The 25,324-nt window shown below is 34.1% G+C and overlaps 1 protein-coding gene across 4 annotated transcripts; it reads right to left on the bottom strand.

The window, feature by feature from the left end:
• LOC138692711 (uncharacterized) lies at positions 1-18,739 on the bottom strand. Of its 4 annotated transcripts, XM_069815873.1 has the most exons (4): positions 18,559-18,739; positions 9,079-9,321; positions 7,121-8,943; positions 1-605 (listed from the first exon to the last, which is right to left on the bottom strand). In XM_069815873.1, the coding sequence occupies exons 1-4, from the start codon at positions 18,722-18,724 to the stop codon at positions 522-524; spliced, it is 2,316 nt and encodes a 771-aa protein (XP_069671974.1). In that variant the 5' UTR covers positions 18,725-18,739; the 3' UTR covers positions 1-521. The 4 variants fall into 4 exon arrangements, with proteins under 4 accessions (XP_069671974.1, XP_069671975.1, XP_069671972.1 ...); XM_069815874.1 differs by lacking the exon at positions 9,079-9,321; XM_069815871.1 differs by having other exon boundaries at positions 7,121-9,321.
• Between the last annotated feature and the right edge of the window lie 6,585 nt (positions 18,740-25,324).

A 25,324-nucleotide genomic window follows, 5' to 3' on the forward strand; every position in this document is an offset into this window, starting at 1 on the left:
TATTCTCAAGCTTAAATTTATTAACCAATAATTCTTAATGACATTGAATTTGCTGCTAATTACATAATTGTACCTAAATTTTATCACTGATACATAATATTTAGAGACTTTTAATAGAACCTGCTATCAGTATTATTCCATTCTCATATCGTTTATCTTATCTGTAACATCTGTAACTGTAGGTAGCATCAATGTGAAAAAGAACATATACTTATTTGATATATTCTTGAGGCAGAACAGGTTGATAGTATTTTAAGGGGTGAGAAAGAGCTTTGTTCGTATTCTTGATGTTATTGAATCTAGCTTTAGACCTATATGGTGTTTCGAACATTATTATTTGGCAAAGCAATACGTACACAGTGCATTAGTTTAAAACACTTTATAACTGGTGTTATTTTGAAAGAAATATCTTTCGATTTATGAATACTGTCTTGTCGTTGGAATATACCTATTTTTGTTACTAGATACTGTTGGTTCATCTCTTACTTATAACTCTCCTATCATTTTTCAGCCATCTTCTCCTATTCCCTGTTGTGGTGGTTGTGATGGTGATGACGGTCTGGACCCCCCACATTACTACTTGGTTTATTGATGGGGGTTCCTACCTGCAACAGTACAAGAAATATTCAGCATTTTACTTCAGATATAATTTATTCATTTCTTTGAGATGACAAAGGTTTCAGTAGATAATGGAAACATCTTTATCACAAAGAAAAACAGACTAAACATTTCCTCCATCTTTGATTTTAATATTTCACAGGGGCGTATTTTGCGGGCTACCGGGGCTACCGGCGGTAGCCCAAGGAAATTACAAAAGAAAAAGTTTATAATATAACATAATGTAATAATTTTGTATTATTAGTTTTACCATAGTAATTAAAATTAAAGCATTTGTTAGATATATTTTGTGTAATAATAGGGTCAGCGATAGCCCAAACCCTTTAACCAGTATACGCCACTGATATTTCATATCTTTCTATGTAGATTATACGGATTTTATTTATCTTTAATACCTGGAAGTAAGTCAGGAAAGTGTACATTTTTTTAACTTTTGAACAATTCCTGTTCAGATATTAAATATCCTGTATTTACTATCAGTACCCAGTCAATATAACGTCTAATTAAGAGAATAAGAACACTAATAACTAAAATCCTATTTCTCATTGATATTCACCCTAATGGCTTTACATCTGACAGCTTTAGAAATATTGATTTTACTAGAACGAATGTTAAAGATGCTTGCAAAATTGTCTTGAATTTTCAACATTTTTTACTCACTTGCAATCATAAAAAGTACTTAATAAAACCCTGTAAGTAGTTATTTTTTCTCACTCATTGAGAAAATATTCACAATTGTGATAAAGCTATAAATGTATACTGTATACAAATCCTTATCTTCAAATAGTGATTACTTCACTGTTGTGAGCTAACTCACTATTTGGATTTAGTCAGATTCATTCCTCAAGGTTACCTAATCTGACTGAAACTTCCACTATTGCCTGCAGTCTAAATATAAATGAATTCACATAGACTATTTGATATTTGCTAAGTCATTACAATTATCTCATTTTATATAATCTGATTATGCATTTGAAAGTACGTACCCTAAATGTAAAAGTAATTAACTTTTAAAAAAATCATCAAATATAACAATCAAGAGTGTAACCAGATATTTTTTTCCATCCTTCTAGTATCAGTATTTTACTCCAAGAAAATATACAGTGTCTTAATTTTCTTCATATGACTCTTCTTTTATGTTTATAAATAGTAATAAAAAGCCACATAAAATTATTTTCCTAATAACCATATTTAATTTCGCATTGTTGTTTAACTATAAAGAAAAATTGTTATTACATTAAAAATACTTTGTCTTTCATCTAAAGAGCAAAAACAGAATTTGTTGATATTGACTTTTACAAACATTTACATTTTAACATGGAAAGGTATAATAATGTATTTTTATAATTCAGTGTGCAAAATTTAAGTGGTATATTCCTTTTAATTTGACTATAATAACAAAATTAAAATGTGACCTAGTCACTTTCTGGAATTGAAGACCTAATTTTATAAAGGGAATAAACCCCAAAAACAAATTTCTGAGTATACTGGTGAAAAACATTCTGCATGTTGAGATACCATTATGCATCATACTGTAGTTGAACTACGACAGTATCCATTTAGTATGATATGCTCATATGGATGTACCGGTACCTCCCTTAGAATGAATAAAATGAAATTTGAAAAATTGGCACTTAGCCCCTTTAGAAAGTTGGGTTTCCAATTCTTCTTTATAACAAATACTTTTGAATGAAAATGGGAGAAAGAACTAAGATCATTAAAATTGTTATGTATAATACACTATGCAGACCAGTACCACTTCAACCTCTACATCACAAAATCTGTTGGCGCGCAACAAGCAGTTGCATGCCGACATACGGACAAGTATCTCTTTATCTGAACATATTACGTGCTCACATTTTTAACAATAAAATGTTTTACTGAATGTTTTTCACGTAAAATGAATTTCATTGCGTTAATTTTTATATTTAATATGTTACTATTTTAATACTCTGTTTGTGTATATATATTGTAGACAGTGTCAATAAAGTTAACAATAATATTGCATTTTTTTTAGAATCTATATGAAACTGAGAGTCATCCTACCCACCACAACCACCAGAACATTAATATTGGAAAAGATACGCATAACACTTTGTGCCTGAAAGATTTACAGATAGCAATGAACTTGAAATTTTAAACAATACTTTAAAATACAATTTTACTTGGTCATATAGGCCTACATATTTATGTTAATTATTTATAAACCCTATTTCAGGAATTGAGATGACTGTTTAGATTTCCTTAATTATGAAAATATAAGTACCGGTATCCTAAGGCCCATTTCACACATACACGGTGACCGTCCAAAATATACCATTTATACGGAATGGTGACCTTTGTCGGACACTTCACACACAATTGATCATATCCAGAGCCGGTTATTCTAGTGTTTTGTTACCAACATGAATCGTAGAAGCGTTATAGGTGCATTGAAAAAAAGAAGGAACAGAATTAGGTGGAGTCACCCATTAAATATGAACAGGAAAGAGTTTCAAACATTTTATGTACTTTTAGACTTGCTATTTTGGGTGATATAAATATTAACATTAATTGAATATAATGCACAATGTTGGTAGATAAATTAAGAAACAGGGCAATATACACGACATGTGTGAAGGAAGCCATTCAACTGTGCACTCCACTGCCTATGTATATGGTGATGATCTCAGGACTTGTAGTGAAAAAGCACGGTGACATCACAGTGGACACTTACCATAAAGATGGTACCAGTGCATGTGAAAGCTCCCGTAAAATCTTTGTCTTTTAACCGTGTAAACAGTGTTGTTTGGACAGTCTCCATGTATGTGTGAAATGAGTGTATGTAAGAATAATTTCTAGTATATTTTCCAAGTGCAAAATGTGTCACTGACATATCAGTAATCACAGCGCACACATTCTTTCAGTGATACATATTCATATAAAATAAATTAGAGCCCATTCTTCTTTGATTTTCCTTCAGCAGTAAGACTTGGTACATATTCATATGTTCTATTTTTCGTTTTCATGTTCTTATGAAATACGGAAGCATTTGGAAATTTAAAAAATATCACTAATTAATAGTATTTAGAATGTTTCTAATAAATATTTTCAATTATAAGATTCTTGATCCTTTCCCTCTTTCTCTATTTACTGTATAATTTTCACATTGTTATGAATGTTAGCAAAATAATACATACCAGCAACAACGTTCTAGATCCTACTGTATTGTGGACATTATTGTCTCTAGTAGATAAGCCTATCCATAAATCGAAAATAGAACTAGAAATTTTCTTTTTTAACAGTTATTAGTTGTTTAATCAAAAATATTTTTAAAACAATTATAAACATTTATTACATACGTAAAATAATAATTAATCGAAACCTGAATGACATCTTTGGTGTCTTCGCTAAAATTCTAATTTTACTTTACTGTACTTTTCAGGAATAACACATGACACATTTAATATTACGTAAGAATATTATAAAATATTAAAATAATAAAATTCTGTTCTCTGAAAACATGGTGGAGTAGTTATTATTGTTTCTATTGTTGTATTTTATGAAGTTGTTATTACGAAAGTATTAAATCATACAGTGAATGTTTGAACTGCTGTGTTGCAAAGTATATAATGTGTAACTTCGTGTAATGTGAAGGTGGCTTGTTGCTATCTGGCAGCTTCTATACAGGTACTTTAATCTGAAAAAGATGTTACATAATGAGTAGGGGATTTATTATTTCTAATCTACAGATGTTTTAGTGGTGGCTGAATAAATTATGCAGCAGATGGCAGGTGTTACAATAAATATCATTATGGTTGTCCACATGACGATGAAAGTTCGTCTAGAATATACATACAGATTTATATTAAATTGGGGATGAATAATCCTCAATGCATGGCGATCTGTTAGTTTAATAAATACCTTTTTAAATTTTAAAAATCTTTTAGATCTCTTTCAGAATTTTCGCAACAATGTAAAGCTAGGCCTATTATTTCTGTTTTCCTGATTCGAACGTCAGATATTGTTAGGTCTGTGAAAGCTATACCTACAGAAATATCAATACGTGTATGTAAGCAACTAAAATGAAAACTATTCGCTGGTGATTTTACTTGGACCACTCTTTACTGAAATACAGAGTTATTTTAAGTGCCATAAATTTACAATATAGGCTCCTAGCTTTTTCACTTCAGAAAGAAACCATGATAAGGTATTTATTGCTCTTAAAAATTTATCTTGACAGGGTTTGTACCAGTTAATCTCTAATCCAATGGCAAAGTAGGATAGCCGCAAAACTCGTTTCGCTCTGAATGTAATGATGTTATATTTTTCATTTAACGACACTCGTAACTGCCGAGGTTATATCAGCGTCGCTGGTGTGCCAGAATTTTGTCCCACAGGAGTTCTTTTACATGCTAGTAAATCTACTAATATGAGCCTGACGCATTTAAGCACACTTAAATGCCATCAACCTGGCCTGGAATCGAACGCGCAACCTCGGGCATAGAAGACCAGTGCTATACTAACTGCACCAACCAGACCGACTATAATGATGTTATATCTATACTAGTGGTTATATATACACCACACTTTTCGAATTTATACAGTATAAGATCCTCCCATTTTGTGACAATTAACAATGCAACACAAAAGTAGTTACACTTTAAGCACATTATTTTATAAATTTATCCAACTGTGCTTGCTCAGTATTTTCAAATAAATAATATATTTTATATCAAACATAACGTTATAACGTTGACTTTTTATGTTAATAAAAAACTAGCCAAACAAATATAGTATTACTCGTATAGTTTATACAGGATTCATAATGTCAAATGTCTTAAATAATTCGCATCATAAATGTTATTCCAAAAGATTAACTTATATACTAATAGAAAGTGAGAAATCATGTACATACAAACATTTAATATATTGATCCTTCAGTATGAAATTGCAATTCTTTATTCCCTTGATGCATTGCTTTATTTTATAGTTAACTATACTAAAATAACTTTAAATACTGATTATTGAATTTAATTAATTGTTTACATTTAGATTAAGAAACTACATTACTGTGGTTATACCGTTTAAGTAGTGAAGAAGAATATATTTTGTTCAACATAAATTCGTTTCTGAACAGAGACTGTGTAATTTATAACAACTTGCAACAACAATGCTATAGAAGTTACATAGCAGTGTGTTTTAATACCTCAATTTTAGCCTTACAACATTACAATATTTTAAGTTTGTATTGTTACAAAAGATACTTTGTTATTTGTCTGTTTTATTGAAATTTAGTACCGTAATAAGAAAATATTTAAAATTTCAGACCACAAATTTTACAAGTTTTAATAATTCCCTAAAGGACTAATGTTTGGATACTGTTTTGTACAGTAGACCTATGAACCTTATATATTAGCAAAGGTTGTTGTTATTTAGACTTCTAACAGTAAATAGTTAGTAAACACAAATATTCCGTTCTAAATATTAACTGTAGTAAAATAGTAGTTTTTAAATAGTGCTAAAGATCATACATTATACATTTTCAGAAATCCTGATAGTTTAGTGAACTTAATTAGTCACGAATGTGAGAAAAATGAAAAGATTTTGATTCAAACTAAACCAAGTAATAATAAATTTCCACAAGGTAAATTTTTTACGAGCTCTTTCTTATTCACAAATGAATTGCAAAATCACATTTTATCGACTGTTGGCAATTTTCAAATTTGCTAAATATTTAGCCCTTTAGCTTTGACCAAAGAAGTGGTACATTTTTCAATTTATTAAATCAGTAAAATTAAATTATGGTTTATTTAACGACGCTCGCAACTGCACAGGTTATATAAGCGTTGCTGGTGTGCCGGAATTTTGTCCTCGCAAAATATACATTTTCATCATTTCTCTTCTTTGCATCGAACCTCAAAACCTATGATAGATACTGGTGTAGATACACTAATTTAACACTTTCTGAAAGAATTAGCGCCATCGGTTGGAATTTATAGATTTTATTAATGTTTATATATAACAAAATTTTGATAGAGACAACTTCCCAGGTCATCAAAGAAGGACCATACGCGAAATCAGGGAGAACTCGACACGTCATGTTAAGAACTTCCCAAAACACACTGTCGAAATCTCCCCGAGTTACACCTTCATTCAAAAGATGACGCAGAAGTTCTTTTACTTGCCAGTAAATCTATTGATATGAGCCTATCGCATTTAAACACACTTAAATGCCATCAGCCTGGGCCGGGATCAAACCCGCAACGTCGAGCACAGAAGGCCAGCGCTATACAGACTATGCTACCCAGGCCGACTTAAATCAGTAAAATATATAGTATATATTCAACTGTAATAGGCTAAATATGGATCTCTGGATAGGAATTTAGTTAACTATGCAATAATTCTTGAAATACAATTCTAAATGAACTTAATATTATCCTGTATATGTAACTGAGTTTTGCAGTTATGAATTAATTTTTGGGTTTTAGTTGTTATAAATATAGCAATGAGGAATACTTACATGAAGCTTGAGACCTCCTCCCTCATGTTTCTCAGGAGTGCTGCCACCTCCAGCTTGCAGGAGCTCCTCTGAGCCTGGTGGCAGACTCTGGTAACCCTGATGAACTGCCATTTTGATGCTACGCAATTTGTTGGCTGAATCTGTTGTGTCATCATCTGCTGCTGCCGACTTGCTTGCGAAAAGCTTGCTCAGGAATGACTGAGTTTTTCCTATATAATAATCTGGACCGACTGGAGCTCCAGCTGCAGTATCAGGAACCCAGAAGGATGGGTCTACAATGGTGGGTGCTGGTGTTGCTAACATAGGTTTACCAAGGAAGGGTTTGATGGCTCGAGCATATTTTGGGACCTGCTGGGAAACAGGGGCTTGAACACTGCTCTGACTTGTCTGGCCGGATTCAGAGGAGTTGGCGAGTTCAATAAGCCTGCTTCTGATTAGATCGAGTAAAGTCGTTCCATTCTTAGCTTGTGATGTGGATTCTGTAGATGTTGGAGTGGCCACTGTGGTAGTAGTTGTGGTAGTGGTAAGAGAAGCAGCGGCAGCTTCACTGACAGCTTGATTAAGTGCTTCTGTAACATCTTTCTCCAATTTTGTCAGAGTATCAAATACTTGGCCAAGAAATTCCACTTTCTTCTGAAATGGTTCAGGATCGGGTGTTGGTCTAGGAGTTGTAGTTGTAGCAGCTGCTGCCCCCCAAGGTCCAAATGGTCCTCCAATGCCGAAAGGTCCTCCAGGCCCAAATGGTGGACCTGGTTTCTTCTTACTTGCAGGAGTCGGTGGTGGAGTTGCGGCTGCTTCTTTCTGCTTTGTCAGAAGTTCTGCTAATGTGTCCAAAATGTTGTTTTTGATACCACCCATTTCTGCGATAATTGTATCTACTACTTTATCTTTGGCGGAAAGAAGTGCATCCACTGGAAGCTGTTGAGCAGCATTTGAAGATGTGTCGTTACTTTCATCAACACTCCTTCGCATGAAAGGTGCTGAACGAGCATCAAGTTCAGATTCCAATTTTGCAGTACTATCAGACACTTCGTCTGCTTCTCCAAGGAAGGTTTTCAAATCTTCAACAGTCTTTGTTTTATCAGCATTTTCTAATGCTCTTTTTAGAGATGTTGTCTCTTCACTTCCATTGTTAATAATAGCACTGAAAAGCTTGTCCAAGAATTCTGCCACTTTATCTTGATATGCTGTGAGAGCATCAGGGGTTGGTGCTGGTGTTGTTACCGGCGCAGGAGTAACAGTAATATTTAAGGTACTGAATAAGGTGTTGAGGAAAGCAGTCTTTTTGTCGACAAATTGTGCTGGATCCACAACAGGAACAGCAGGGCCGAAAAGACCAACAGGTTTGGTAACAGCAGATGGCACCCAGAATCCAGGTGGAACAATTGTAGGCTTTACTGTTGGTGCTGGTGGAGGAGTAGCAAATGCAGGAATAAACTGAAGCCAGAAACTGGGAGGTACTACTGTTGGTTTTGCAGCAGTATCAGAAGGGCTATCAGAAACTACAGCTCTAGCAGATACTCCACTTGTACTAGGTGGTGCACTGAGACTGCTGAACAATTCGTTGAGGAATTTTGTTTTCTTATCAAAAAATACTGATGGATCTACAACTGGAGGTATCGACCCAGATGCTGATGAACTGTCTGGAGATGATGGAAATGGGCTCCAGTATCCTGGAGGCACAATGGTTGGCTTGACAGTAGGAATTACACCTGCTGGTGGTCCCCAGATTGAAGGTGATCCAACCACAAGACGAGGCTGAGCCGAGATGGCTGGTTCCTGTTCGGTTTCTGGTTCTGGTTCTGTGAGAGCCCTCTTGGAATCTAGAGAAGAGGATTCTGAATCAGTGACATCATTGTTGAATGTTGTTCCCAAAAGTGTAGTTTTCTTTTCGGCAAAAATTCCAGGAGATGATATGACTCCTCCTGATATCCAAGGAGGAATAAAGGATGGCGTACCTCCCGGAGGAGCAACTCCAGAACCGAAAAGGTTGTTGAGAAGTGCAGCTTTCTTTCCAATGAAGATATTTGGGTCCACAAATGGGGGTACCAATGTGGGTTTTAATGGGAGAAATGGTTTCAGAGACAAGTATGGATTCATGGGATTCGGAACAAGTTTGGGAGGAACTGCGCTGTATATGGAGTTAAGATCGCCTGCTGTACTCGGATCATCTCCAGGAACGACAGCAGCTCGTTTCTGGGCTATGAAGAAATGACAGATAAAATCAATAATATTGTTATGTCTTCTAAAGATAGTTGTAAAAGCCATATTTGTTGAGTACAATTTTAATGTTAAACATTATAAATATATCCCACAATCTTAAAGACAAAATTAGAGTTGTAATGAGGTTACTATCTCTCTCTGCCTCTCTGATGAATTCACAGGAAGAAGGGGATCAAATAATCTATAAAATTTTGTGAAATAGTACTACTATACAAGCTGATTGCTAAAATGGAAAAAGATAGGAATTAAACACATTAATTTCTTTTCTGTAACATACAGCAAATAACTTTGGTCCTAATTATTTTTTCAGCCAACTTTTCTGTCAATGTGAATGATTTTGCATATTAATTAATATAAAACAACTGACTGGCATATGACACAATAAGTACTACACCGTTCACAATTAGATAGTATTATGAGCTAAATTTATCTTGCGACTATGTCATTGCTGGAGTGTATTTTCCACTGGTTCATTTAATTGAACGTTACTACAACTGTTGTTCTTTTTCAGTTCATTGCACAAATTTAATATACAAATCACTTCTTCCTAAGTGATCACGTGGTGTGTTTATAGAAGACTTCTTTACCCAATTTTATGTGAAATGTAGGTACATGTATTAACAAGTCATAAGGTGTTTTCTGTGATTGGTATGATTTAGTCGTTACTGAATTATTATCATTACTACACTTACGAAATCGTCTGTAAAAAAATTCCTGTAAACATTTTGTAATACTAGTGACTCTTCCAAAAATACTTTGTCAGAGATACCTACCATTAAGACAATTCAGGCAGTTCCCTAGCAGCCACTGGCTTTAAAGACCAAACTTGGCTGATAAATCAAGTTTCGCTCAAGACACCCTTAACGTTGTTCACTGCTCCATGGTTGTGAGTAAAATTGTGTAACTCTTGCTATCTACATCCGATACCTTAGAGGATCTTATGTTACGTATATGTACCATATTTATTATGAAATGAAACGATATGAAAATTAAAAAAAAAAATTATGGGAGAATGAAATTAGTAAGCTTGAAGGAAATTATGTAACTCTGCGAAAGACTTTCATCCTCTGAGATTGACCACTATAACTATCACCCAGTTAACACTGGGGCTGAATTCCGAAAAAAATAATTATGCTTTCACTCATCATACAGCAGAGGAGTAAGGGGGAAGATTAACTTTTAACTTTTTCATAGGCCTTCTGTTGTTTTTACTGGGTTATTTACAAAGTTATTTTTTAGCGTCGATGAAGAAATTAGTGATAGCGAGATGAGACCTAATATTCGCAATTGATTACCTGGCATTCGCCTTACAGTCGGAAAAACTCGAATAAATCCAATTGAAGTCCAAGCGGGAATCGAAGCCAACTCCGAATCAGCAGGACCTTCTGTTGTAATCTTACATTTTATAAATATATGTTGTCAGAGGAAATTGTAGTTTCTGATATTACCGTACATAATTTTTTCGAAATATAAAGCATATAATATAAAGTTAAAAGTTGTGTAATCAAGATGTACATAATTTTTATATAACCAATCTTGCACTTCCCTAAATAAATGGTACCATATGTAAGTAAGTCATTCAATTATGTTATGTTCCATTTAAATTGCTCTCAAATATGATTTACGTGATAAAGCAAATAGTTTTAAAGACATTAATTTGAACTATTTTCCTTTGTTAGGAAAACCTCTATCTGCTTCGGATGAACAGTGCTGCTTTGCACTTTTTAATAAAACAATATGTACGGTACAATAAAAGTGAGATAGCCATATTCCTGGCTAGTACCGGTAATGTTCAAAATATATGTTTTAAAAAATATTCGTTTTTATAATTAATGTAAACGAAGCTAGAAAGAGTGGATGAAGAAAGAATAATGCTGAAACTAATCAGGAAGAGAAAAATAAATTGGCTGGGCCATTAGTTAAAAAGAAACTGCCTATTGAAAGATGCATTGGAAGGAATGGTGAACGGAAGGAAAGTTCCGGGCAGAATAATATATCAGATGATAAACAGCATAAAGAAGCATGGATCATATGCAGAGACTAAGAGGGAGGCGAAAAATAGGAAAGATTGGAGAATGCTGGATTTGCAGTGAAAAACCTGCCCTTGGGCAGAACACTATGAATGAAATGAATGAATATGGCCTGTTATTCAAATTTAGATCGTTGAATTCATGACAAGGTCTAGCTTTTCCTACAACGATTTAAGATCGTTCTTCGTATCGTATTTTCTTCATGCATGGCGATTTTTCCTAATTTTTTTTACTATTATCTGTGCATTTCGAACTGACGGCTCAAGGTCATGTACAAACATACAAAAGTACAAACCACGCACGAGTCACTGAACTGTGAACTGAAGCATTGGTAATTCCTACTGTCCCAGCTGACTTTAATTGAGAAGAATGGTCCAGGATTGTCGTAAGCACACGTGGCAAATGCAGTCCATTACTTGACCTTGAATGGTCCTCTAACTGCCCATTGTGCAACTCAAACCAAGAAATGGATTCGGAACACCTCAAAATCTGTGCTTCAGTGGCTGGCCATGATAATATCTTTGAAAAATATTGGAGTGCAAGAGGTCAAATGACTTTATTGTCAAACGCCTAGCATTAGAAAACAACAACAATTAAACAACTAAAGGTATGTATTGTTGGTTACTGAGAAGTTGACGGACGAAAGGAATGTGATCTTTATCGCTGTGAATGCTGACTATGATAAACATTACTCAGATAAACATCCCTGTACCCAAGTTATTACTCATGCCGAAAACATTAGTTACGATAAGTGTACCGGTATTCAAATTAATAGGTACTAATTACTTGACTAAAATAACTATTAATAATTCCTTAATCTAGCACGAATTATAATTAATAATTTGTCACTTTCTAAGCAGAAGAGCAATAACCAGCAACTGATGAAGTCTCCGTATTTGTTAATGAATAGTATCGCTCATACCGGAGCAATAGCCTACGCAACAAGTAACTGACGACTAGTATGTGCGATATCGCTGATTTCGGTCTGTTTACATTGTAAACATTTATATCTCACTACCTGACGTATTTCCCCTGGTGTTTGATCACACGCTCTTCAAGTCCTGAGTAACAAACAATACTGCGTTTTGTAGTACGCTGGAGTAATTATTTAATTTCATTGAAGACATCAGTGGAGGAAAGAACAGTCAAGACCAGGGTTATTTTTCTAACGAAATTATTTCTGAAATGCGCATGCCTCTCTTCTGTCGTGAAAAATATCCGCAAACGATTGATATCATTTTAATCGAGTCCACAGAAAACTGTCGATAAACTTAACATTTACTACATATCAGTCGTTTAAAACGGATTTAACTATTTGAATACAAAATATACAAACAAATATGATTTATAACTTTCATGGTGTTCAGCATAGTGAGATTTTTTTCCTTCGTTTATACACTTAACGTTCCATAGCTACGCACATCGGTACTAAGTAGGTACTCATTAACGTAACTTACAGATAGATTCCCCTTTCCTCTCTTTTCTGATGAAGAAACCTATATTTATCTCCGAAGTGTTACATGTTGCTACATCTACAACGCAAACATTCTTAATTTGTAAAACAAAATTCACAACTAAGTATAAAAGTATCAACTGAAACTAATTATTTGCTCACAATAAACTGCACATCCTATCATGTTTTCTTCTGCTTTGGACTGATTACTACTGACAATGCACTTCGCCGATATAACGGCCATATGTTTCTAATTTCAATCTCCTTCAGGAACCAAATCGGCCTAAATTCTTAGTGCACTCATTTCAGAATTATTGATCAATTTTCTCAAGATTATCGACGGGAATAGATCAACTATTTTGTCACTGCCCACTATTTACACTCTAAAAATATTTCAAACTATGGATATAATAAACGAATGATATGTTTTTTAACAATCACCGAGACCAGTCATGAGGTTACAGAACACAATTGAAGAAGTGGATTCCAAAATATCCTAAGCCCTTTTTTTTAGATTTTAACTTGCTTTATTCACGTTTAATTAACCCTTTTCAAGCCTGTATATAACTATGTAAGTTTATTTAACAGATACTCCTAAATTTTGAATTAGTGTCTGCATATATATATATATATATATATATATATATATATATATATATTTAACGGAACTAAGGGCGTCAAATTTATTTTATCAGTTTTTGTCATTTTCCTTATAACTTGGCATTTAGATTTAGGCCAGTTTGGAATCCACCTCTTCAATTTCGGAACGTTCAGGCGGGAAAATAATTATGTGATGACTGATGAATATAGGCTACGTAGGCCTAAAGTACCGGTACCTATGTAATCAACAGTCTGAAGAGTGGTTGGAAACTCATTAGCGATACCAATAAGGCATCACTCATAAGGAAACTAAGCCTGTAGATAATGGGGTAGAGTAGCCAGTTCATTTTCTCCATACGTATAGTTAATATGATTAACGTAAGCAGGTTGCCAGATATCTGAAGTTCAAATAAGGAACAGATGCGTTGTTGAGTTACCGTAATCGAAAGAGCTTGAAAATTTTATATTAACAGTAACAAATTCATCGTAATTAATAATATCATTCAGCGTGTAATTTTTTAAAATAAAAGCCTCATTTTAAATATTCATTAACACAATATATAAATATACATTTTAATTTATGTATTCATAATCCCAATAATCTTACTATTTATTACAGATAACAGCACTTAACGGTTTTTTTTGCACTTCATGTTCTTTTTCTTTTCTTTTTTTTTTTTTTTTTTTTTTTCAATTCATGTTCAATGTTCCGATAAGTTATATTGATAAACATACGCGTTATACAATTCTTGTTTTCAGTCTAAAACATATCTATTTGTTAAGATATCAATATCAATCCTTGCTCCATACAATTAATAATTTTTTATGTAAACGCTGACAGCTAATGTCCCTATCGGTTTGTTTCTTGAGTTAAATTTTCGGTCACTATCGATTAATACGAGTCAGGTATCTTTGAACGCTAGTGTACATAATGATACAATTATCGTACGATATAGTAACCCTGCGCGTTATATACCCAAGATAGCCAATTCAAAAATGTAAATAAATTGCATCAGGAGGGAACTCTCGCGACGAAAAAAAAAACACGTTTCACAGCACAATATTTGAAATCCTATTTATTTCAAGATTGAGAGTACATAACAATTCACGTCTCTGATAGGAACTGCCTGGGAAGAGGGGCATTTAATGCAAATATGGTACTGTCTCATAAAATCCGGGACATCTAGCAATTCTGAACCTAAATGATTATATGAGTTTCTTTTCCGGATAAAATACAACTGCCTTTTTTCCAGTGATTTAATCAAATTTTGACTATATTGTATACAGGCGTCGTTTCTGAAATTACATTACAGTGAGACTGTCAATCACGATCCTAGTATTTCATTAATATTTTTCAAACTTATTTATTGTTAATTAGTGTAAATACGTTAAAATAAAATGAAATTGCGCTGAGAGGCAAAAGCAGATAGTTGCCTTTGTCAACATCTCCTCAAGAGACACAACAGAAGCGAAATCAATAAAAGATTTTTTTCGCTGTTAACCATTATAAATCAATAGTGTAATAATTTCTTCAGTTTTCGAGTTACAAAATGTACAATACGCTCTATGTAAAAAAAAATAATAATAACTATCAAGAGTCGAAACGCATAATTTTATTCGAGTTAATGATTCGTGCATTAAATCTCGTGTTATGAAGGTTCTATACATTTAATGTCTTCTGAATGTAAAAGGTAATATTTTGCATCGTTAACAACTTTCAGATTTCTTTTTCCTAATTTACTTTCGGGTACTTTTAGGAATAATTATTTACATAACTAGGACAGAAAGTGATAGGCTACTTCTGTGTACGAGTGAAACGTTTACGGACGAGGCGTTAGCCGAGTCCGGAATTTCGAAACGAGTGCACGAAAGACACTTTCGTACTAGTTACGTACAATATTGTTTCGCACAACTATATGGAAATTATATGTGAACTACTTCTCTGCATACTCAAAGATGACAACCACTCTAAATGATTACATCAAGGAGTGGGAGCCCAAAACGTTATGCACGTTTATGCGCATTTTTCCTATTATTAATTAGGCTATCTGTGAATTAATTAACTTATCAATTAATCACAGACTATTGAGATTTTTGTATGCTGGGAGTCACGGTCTTCTGATACTACATTGTCTTTATAGTACCTATGTCTAATTATAACTATATTATGTTACTATGACAACTTTGCGGTATTCGTACGGAAAAATGAATCTAACAATGTTTTCGCCGTACGCGTACAGCAAAGAACTTTCTAACCAATAATATGTTACGAAAAACAGCAGTTTCCATGTAGGTGTGACAAAAAAATATATTTCACTGTTTCCACGAAAATCGTAGGTCCCTATAAATGAGAATGAAATTTGTTTAAACAAAAGCCGCCCTAAATAAGGGTTCGATAGATCGGCCTACTAATCAATTCATAAAGAATAATAAGTAAACAAAACAATTTTGTGACATTTGGAAAGAAAAAAAACATTAAGTTAAGAAAACGTAGGAAATCATTTACAATAAAAATTTTGTTGGGTACAAATGATTACTAATTATAGCTAAGGATGATTTTAACACGTGAGATCCTATGGCATCAATCGTTGCATCAGAAACTTTATATTGTTTAAGTTGATTTCAAGTTTACTGTTTCATAACCAATCACACTGATTCAATAATTACACTGCAATAATTCATGTTACAATAATTCACCTTACACTGAAACAAGTAAGAGTAATACACTGTTTGTAGTTAACATCACAACATAACTTGTTATGGTACATGCATTCCTTTTGACTATGTTGATTGTAGGCCTATAGTAATTTAAAGATATTATTATTCCATGTTTCTAGCATTCGTGTTAATGAAACGACGAATACAATAGTTTAATAAAATAAAATTGTATACCTGTATTTATTACAGAAATGAAAAGCTGCAGGCCTGTCAAATTTACGATTTTCTTCTCCAGTATCCAATATCGTAACTACTATTACTAACAAAACATAGGTTCTTCTAAATAACTGCCCTTGAAACTTCATTTAATAATCTCTAGACGAGAACAAAGAGTGTCATATTTTCTGCCTGATACTTATCTCATACACCTCAATGCTTTGCCATTAAAGTGATAACCACGAACTATAGCTTTTTAGTAAAGACGTCCTTAGATTTGTATCTATAAACCAACTATTTTCTACTTTTTTAATTCTGTACAAATTTAAATTATATGGTGTTATTCTTAAATACTTGAATTCTTAGAACTTCTATAGGCCTACATTATTAATGCAATTATCACAAATTTCAAGCCTTTCGGGAATTGCACAAATATCAGCCTTTGATTTTAATGAAGTAATTGTATAATAAGTCTAAATAATATTATTTTAAGCAATTGATTAACTAGTGGACTTGCTCGTGTTAATTATGTAAGCCGCACAGACTTACATAATTAACACGAGTAAGTCCACTAGTTAATCAATTACTTATATTCAAGTGTTAAAAGTAGTGTACGCAAGATTCAAAATGGAATATTATTTTATTCTTAAAAATAGCATTTACACAATTCTATGTGTTCGTGTTACAAACAGGCTTGCCATATGTCCCGAAAATTCATTATTGTCACGATTTTTGAGCTTCACAAAGTATCCTGCCCTGAATGAAAATAAAAGTCAAAATCCCATTTTTTTATAAAATGAATAAAGATAAATTTAATAATGCGAATACATTTTTGCTTTCTTCACGAAATGAATACTATACATACTTAAAATCAGCGGCGTGTTTTCATTAACTCATTTTTAGAGCGGTACAGCTATTTGATTTCATTACTTGTAGCATGAAAAATTATATTACTTTACACTGAATTTTATTATTGTATTTTAAAACACTATAAAATGAATTAAGGTCTATAAGTATATCATAAAAATGTGAATATTCTGAAAATCTTGAAACACGTACAAAACACATTAATTTTTCATCATATACAATATTTATGATAGGTGTTTGTATTGGAATATCAAATTAAAATGTTATCAACAGTAAAAATATGTCAAAATGGCAACTCTTATTTCTGATGTATCCCCTTTTCCATGTAACAGAATATACATTGAGAGCCACATTTATTACAAAATTCGTCCCGATTTTGCTGAACTAATGCATGGCAAACCTAGTTGCAAATAGTACTAGTGATGATTTTCAGTGGCTTCGTAAAAGCTCTTAAAATTGACCTTTAAATTTCAAATTTAAATGTAATACACAAACAAAATTTTCTAATCTCAAGTATAGAATTTCAAAACTTTTATTAGCCTATATTAATATTAACATTATCATGTTCAAAATCTGTTAGCTACATTTTTGCAAAGAACCATTATAATTTATCAGTAATCACGGAGATATAATCAGGTTTAAACACTTTGATAAATGTCGTAATTACCAAGTGTGAATAATTTGAGTCAACAACAGAGTTAGGAACAGCCAAAGATTACATATTGAAGTTCTCACTAACCTAGGCTCTTTTGAAATACCGTATATATAGACATTATTACTTTTAAATATAATACTCAATAGTTAATATCAAAATAAACGTATCCTAAATATTAAACATCTAAGTAGCTATAAAACTATTAACATTCACTTTATTACCAAATTCAAAGTCAGTCCGTGAATTTGAAAAGTTTACGTGCATTATTAATTAAGAATCTGATATCCATAACTAGAGATCGTCAATTTATGAACTTTTAAACTGAGGAAACTATTAGTGATAGTGAGATAATCCCTACAAACGTTAGTTGACTTTTAGGTGGGCCTACCTATTTTGTCCTGGAATAATTATATCATTATGGTTTTTTATATATGAAATTTCTAAGTGCATTTTTTTAAACTTTGGAATACTTTGTAGATTTTTTTGCCATCAGAATCCGAGATCTGAATGCAATTTTCGTACTACAATTACTGTAATCCATTTAACTTGTGTGTATAAAATTATAACCCGAAAAATTAAATGCTAAATGGTTTAAAATGGGTTACGAATAAACTAATATTTAACGAGAGAGTTTTAAATCACAAATTTCTTTAAAACACTTAATTACTCTATTTTAATGCACAGCGCAATGGAGGAATGTACCTTAAATAATACAATACACAAGCCAAAAACTTACCACCCGGAAGGAATTGTTGCCAGTTAAATGGAGCCGCAGCTGTCGGTTTAATTTTTGGGAGTGAAGTTACACTTCTAAAAGTGATGACACCCAGAGCGAAGACGCCTAAAGCAATCACTGATAGCACCTTCATGTTTCCTATAATGAGGGCCTTCTTCTGAAACATCTTCTTGGCCTTCCTCTGTTTTATACGGGATAATAAGGCAATGTTAATATTGTTCGTAAATCACGTGGGAGACAAGGTCGGGCCTCAGAGGGGTAGTAAGACGCCCAACATATGTGCGACATCTTGTGATAGGGATTTGATTGCCTGGCCACCTGCGGAAATTACGACTACCATCAGATCCATCATTTCGCTCAGTTACTATGTGTGACTGTCCCGATTGTTCTACGTCAAACATTGTTGCCTAGGTGAACATGTTTTATATTTTCGAGAAAATATTATTTCCAGATTTTCATGGAAATATACACGTTTTTAAGTATCTCTAATACCTAATGAAAAAGAGGTTTTGCTAACCTGTCTATCTGTGCACAGAGACTTTTTAAATTGTTGTATGAGTTTTGTTCATGTTTATTATAATCTACAAGTCAGTTCATCCGGGAATTATCCACATTAAATACTTTCAATTTACTAAAAACATGATGGGTGATCATTTGAAAACATAGCCTCACCATTTATAGAATATTATTTTCATGATCATGCTCTTATAGTAATAATAATCATAATGGTCACTGGCGTAGCTCAGGCGGTAGCGCGTTTGCCTGCTAATGCGGGGTTGCTCTCGGGCTTGGGTTCGATTCCCGCTTGGGCTGGTTACCTGGTTGGGTTTTTTCCGAGGTTTTCCCTAACCGTAAGGCGAATGTCAGGTAATCTATGGGGGAATTCTCGGTCTCATCTCGCTATCAACAATCCATCAACACTAAATAACCCAGTAGTTCATACAGTGTCGTTAAATAAACAAGTAAAATAATAATACATTATTATTATTATTATTATTATTATCATCATCATCATCATCATTTTCATTAGTAGTAGTACCGTAGTATAATATATAATAAGAGTGATTTACTCGAAAGTGGCTCTAAAGTTTCACTTTTCAATTATTTCTCATACAAGTTTAAGTAGCAAATGAAATGGAATGCATGGCATGTCTCCAAATTCCCTTATGTAGAAGAAATCATCATCATAATCATCATCATCATCTACAACAGTGGTTCTCAAAGTGGGGTCCACGGACTCCTGGGGGTCCCCGAAACTGATTCTGGGAGTCCGCGAATATTGTGGATAGGGAAATCTTTTTCTTCCTTCAGAAGGATTTATGATTTATATATATATATATATATATATATATATATATATATATATATATATATATATATACATATACATATATACATATATACCAGAGGCGTATACTGGTTAAAGGGTTTGGGCTACCGCTGACCCTATTATTACACAAAATATATCTAACAATTACTTTAATTTTAATTACTATGGTAAAACTAATAATACAAAATTATTACATTATGTTATATTATAAACTTTTTCTTTTGTAATTTCCTTGGGCTACCGCCGGTAGCCCCGGTAGCCCGCAAAATACGCCCCTGATTATATATATAAGAAGAAATATATATAGGAAGAAAAAAATTAACAATATATATATATATATATATATATATATATATATATATTGTTAATTTTTTTTCTTCCTTCAGAAGGATTTTTGTATACAAGGTAGGTTAAAAGCTAGACCTACATATTTATTGCATGTAGGTCTAGGTCAGTGGTCGTCAGCACTCGCTGAAATGTGCAAAGGTACGCGGTGCTGTCACGTGTGCACTGTCGTGCAACAGGGAGAGATAGAGAGCATACCCGCTAGCATCTACGGAGTGCACCCTAGTGCACTGCGTTTTCCGCGGGCAAGAGAGACTAGCCCCAGCGTGCTCAGTGCTGACGACCCCTTGTCTAGGTTAAAAGTCGCTTTCCTCAATTTTCGTTCTTAGATTTCATACTTTGGCCTATACACATACTGTAGATGTCATAATATGAAGAAACGAATAGCTGTGAATTGTGTATCGAGAAACAAGGCCTCCATTTTGAACAATATATGTAAAGGAACGTGTAATCAAATGTAAATTGAATGTAATTAAATGTAAGGAAGTCTAATTTGTACATATGATGACTTTTCATGGATTCGCGATCTTTACCACTGTGATATTGAAAATAACAAACTTCCATTGAATGAAAGAGAACAGTTAATTGAATTCTCGAATGACATCTGACTTAAAATTAAATTCGAAGCAGAAGTTATGGTTAATTTCTGGACGTCGTCGCCAGTGAAAAAAGAGTACAGTGAACTATTCAAAGGTCTTTAAAATTATAATTCAGCTTGCTTGTACGTATCTATGTGAGAAAGGGTTTTTATCACTAACTGAAATAAAAACTAAGTATTTTTAGTTGCTTTTTACAACGTTTCATCAACTGGTATGATTATCTAGCGTCTGAATGAGATGAAGGTGATTATGCCAGCGAAATGACTCCAGGGTTCAACGCCGAAAGTTACCCAGCATTTACTCTTAATAGGCTGAGGGAAAACCCCGGAAAAACCTCAACCAGGTAACTTGTACCAAACCAGGACTTGAACGCGGGCCAGCTCGTTTCACGGTCAGTCATACTAACCATTACTCCACAGCGGTGGATTAAAAACGAAGTACAGAAATCGATTTGATTTAAGCTCACCAGTATACATCCAAATATTGAACGAATGTCCAAGTGAGGGCAGGTTCATCCATCTCATTAATGTATCTACCTACGATTATATATAGCCTGTTTTTTTTTTTTTCCACTTAAGGTAGAGACTATAACGCAGAATAAATATGGAAAATGCCTGATATTATTCTCTTGACAAGCTTTTGTCATCCAGTCTGTTCTCAAAAAAGCTGAAAGTTAAAATTTATAAAACAGTTATATTACCGATTGTTCTGTACGGTTGTGAAACTTGGACTCTCACTTTGAGAGAGGAACAGAGGTTAAGAGTGTTCGAGAATAAGGTGCTTAGGGAAATATTTGGGGCTAAGAGGGATGGAGTTGCAGAAGAATGGAGAAAGTTACACAACGCAGAACTGCAAGCATTGTATTCTTCACCTGACATAATTAGGAACATTAAATCCAGACGTTTATGATGGGCAAGACATGTAGCATGTATGGGACGAATCCAGAAATGCATATAGAGTAGAGATGAGATAAACTGTTCTTTTTAAGAAACAGACTGTAACTGTTTCATGAACGAAGCTGTTCCAAAATAACAGTTTCAAAGAAACACTTTCATAAGAATATGTTTACAACATCAGTGCCAACTGTTCCAACTTTTCATCTGCTTCAGGAACATGTTTCAAAGCCCTTGAATCGTCTTTAAATCAGCTGTTCAGTGTATCTGTCTGTCCGTCCGTCCGTCCGTCCATCCGTCCGTCCGTCCATCCATCCATCCATCCATCCATCCATCCATCCATCTATCTATCTATCTATCTATCTATCTATCTATCTATCTGCTCGCCCGCCCGTCCGTCCGTTCATCCATCTATTTATCTTTCTATCTATCGATTCATTCATCCATCCATTTATCTTGAAGTCTGTTTTCCATGTTTCTTTATTCAGTCACGTATATCTCGCTCTAAGGACCTGAATCGATCGCATGGGGAATTTAAAAATCTGTAAACAGCAGGGGCGGCTCGGCCATAAGAGCTGCGGAGCTGCAGCACTCCCTGCTTTGTCAAGAAAATAAAAATAATATTTATTTTAATTTGTAGAAGACTTTTTATAGCTTTTCTTAAGTAAATTGCTTTATATTTCATCTGGCCGGGAATATGTACTATTATCTGATGCATAATATTTTTGCGCATCGACTGTATTGGAATTGACACTGCATTCAAAGTCGTCCTGGGATCTGCACGGTGGTCAGCTCATAGAGAGTGTCTCTTGCATGGTCAGGGGGTAGAGAGGTGAAGGGAAACAGGGAAACTGCCGCTGTTTAAAACCCATATTTCGCTGCAGTGGCTTGCAGAGCCAGGCCACAAGGGAAGATCTTTCCTCCCCTCCCACACCGCTACTGTAATGCTGCGTCAAATGGATTCTCTATTCCCTTGAAACTTAATGACAAATTTTTTTTTCTCTTCACATACTTATTGTTGTAGAATCTTATCGAGTTCATATAACGAAATTAATATCCTCTTTTGCCTTATTATTATATATCCAGCCTTCTTAACTGAAAATGATTGCGCGAGTAGAATCCTTTTGATATTGCATGTAAAATACGAAAGAGATCTCTTTCCAGTTTTAGAAAATTGTTGACCATCAGTACATCTGAGTGTTGCTTTGGTGTGCCATCTTAGTACCGTAACTTAACCAGTGCAAATGTGCAAGCATGAGTGTGTGTGAATTACAGAATATTAATTTTTCTCAACTTTCCCCTGCGGAGAAGATTGAAGTGAAATTAAAGGGTCGTCCGTTACCAGACTTAAATCTTACTCAAGCTTCGTCTAGCCGAAATAGTGCATACGTAAGGAAGTTTAACAATGAAATTTACGCTAAGCATTTATGGTTGTGTGGATTTGAACAAAAAAAAAAATGCTGTATTTTGTTTTCCTTGCCTCCTCTTCGGTGGTGACGCTGCATGGACTAGGAATGACATTTGCCCCTAAAAATTAAAAAGCACGAATCTTCGCAGCCTTACATGAAAAATGTTGTTTCATTGGCTATGTTAGGCAAAACTAATATTGCTCCTCAACTAAGTGAAGCGTACAGAACAAAAATTCTCAAACATAACGAAGAAGTGAGAAAAAATCGTGAAATTCTTTAAAAAATTATTGACTGTATAAAATTCTGTGGTCAATATGATCTTCCCCTTAGGGAAAAAAAAACGATTCGAAGAACCCTGGTGTATTTCGTGGGTTGCTACAGTTCGCGAGTAATCTAAATGAGACTCTCAAAAATCATTTGGAACATGCCACTCTCTTCAAAGGTAATTCTAAAACAATTCAAAATTAACTGTTAGATTGAGTGTTGAGTGTCTGCCGATCTGAAATTCAGATGAAATCGATGCTGCTAGTTTTTCAGCGATCATGGCAGATGATACCACAGACGTCTCCCAACAGGCTCAGGAAGTTTTGGTTTTTCGGTATGAACATAACGGTATGGTGCAAGAAAAGTTTTGGGAACTTACAAATCTGTCATCTCAAGACTCTAACAGTTTATCTTCTTTCCTATTAGAATAGTTAAGACAAGTGCTTAAAGGAAACAACGAGAAACTAATAGCCCAAGCATATGACGGGCCAGCCGTAATGAGTGGGGGTAAAAACGGGGTCCAAGCAATTGTAAAAGAAAATTTTTCAAATTCTCACTTCGTTCATTGCTATGCCCATCAGTTAAATTTAATAATGCAGCAGGCAGCATCCCAAAACTCCCAGGTTCAGATATTTTTCAGTGACCTTTCTGGAATTTCTGCCTTTTTCTCGAGATCACCACACCACACTTCTGTACTTGATAAAGTACGTTCTCGAAAACTTCCACAAGCCTCTGCAACTAGGTGGAATTTCAACAGTAAATTGTGAACACTGTCCATGAAAACTTGGAGCAGCTTAAATAATGTTTTCAAGAATTAGAGAAAGTAACAAATCGCGCAACCTATCAACCAGCAACAGGTCATTTATGGGCACTAGAAGACAACAATTTTTTGTTTTGTCGTTTTTTCATCAAGTGATGCCTCATGTAGATGTTCTTTACAATCAGCTTCAAAATCGAAATGCTACTTCAGCCGATATCAATAGAGATTTGCAATATTTTTATGAGGTCATATCCAGAATCAGGAACGAATGGTGCGGTGAATCTTGTGATGAAGAACATACTTCTGCCAAAAGAAGGAAAATCGATGATAAGACTATGACCATAGCTGCAAAAGAAATTTGCGATATGATTTGTGTCCAAGCCAGAGAAAGATTTGATTTCACCGCACACCTAGCAGCTGCTAAACTCTTGCAAACAAACCGTTTCGCTCTTTACTGCAAAGAATTTCCGGAGGAGTTAGAAAACACAGCAGCAGCGTATCCAATGTTAAAGAAGGAACGTTTGCGAACAGAATTAGTCGTATTGTATAACAGGAGAGAGTTTCATGAAGAATCTGGTGTGCTGAAACTGTATCGGATCCTGATAGATAGTGGGCTCGAAAACTCTCGAAGTGAAGTGCTTTCTCTCTTCAAAATTGTACTAACAACCCCTATGACTACGGCTGAAGCTGAGAGATGCTTTTCCACACTGAAAAGAATTAAGACATTTTTACGTAGCGCTCGCAATGTCCGAAGAACGTCTGTCGGCATTCGCTATGTTGACAATTGAAAGGAAACTTGAGACGACAATAGACTTCAATGAAAAAGTAATGGAGGAGTTCATAAAGCGCAAGAACAGAAGAATGGATTTCACTTACAAGAAATGAATGTTCACAGGTAATTTTTACATTTTTTTTAATGCTAATACCGCATGGAGTAAAGGTTATACAAGTAGGCTACATGTACTGCATTTATTCTTGTCCTATACTTATTAGTAATGCAGGGAAAGGGATTTGGAATATTATAAAGAATGGTGAAACGTAGTATAGATTATTCGTAGCTCAGTGACTGTCAAGCAAGCTGCGTCATAGAGCACGGACTAGTACAGTCCACTTCATACAAACTTACACGCAACGTGCTGTAAACGTATTTCAGAATAAACAAATGG

The sequence above is a fragment of the Periplaneta americana genome, chromosome 17 (assembly GCF_040183065.1).
Source record: "Periplaneta americana isolate PAMFEO1 chromosome 17, P.americana_PAMFEO1_priV1, whole genome shotgun sequence".
Taxonomy (NCBI): Eukaryota; Metazoa; Arthropoda; class Insecta; order Blattodea; family Blattidae; genus Periplaneta; species Periplaneta americana.

Coding starts and splice junctions, on each gene's coding strand:
- LOC138692711 (XM_069815871.1), bottom strand. CDS start 18,724: ATGTTTCAGAAGAAGGCCCTCATTATAGGAAACATGAAGGTGCTATCA. Junction 9,322..18,558: donor GCAACAATTCCTTCCGGGTG/GTAAGTTTTTGG, acceptor ATTTCTTCATAG/CCCAGAAACGAGCTGCTGTC. Junction 606..7,120: donor GAGGAGGTCTCAAGCTTCAT/GTAAGTATTCCT, acceptor GTACTGTTGCAG/GTAGGAACCCCCATCAATAA.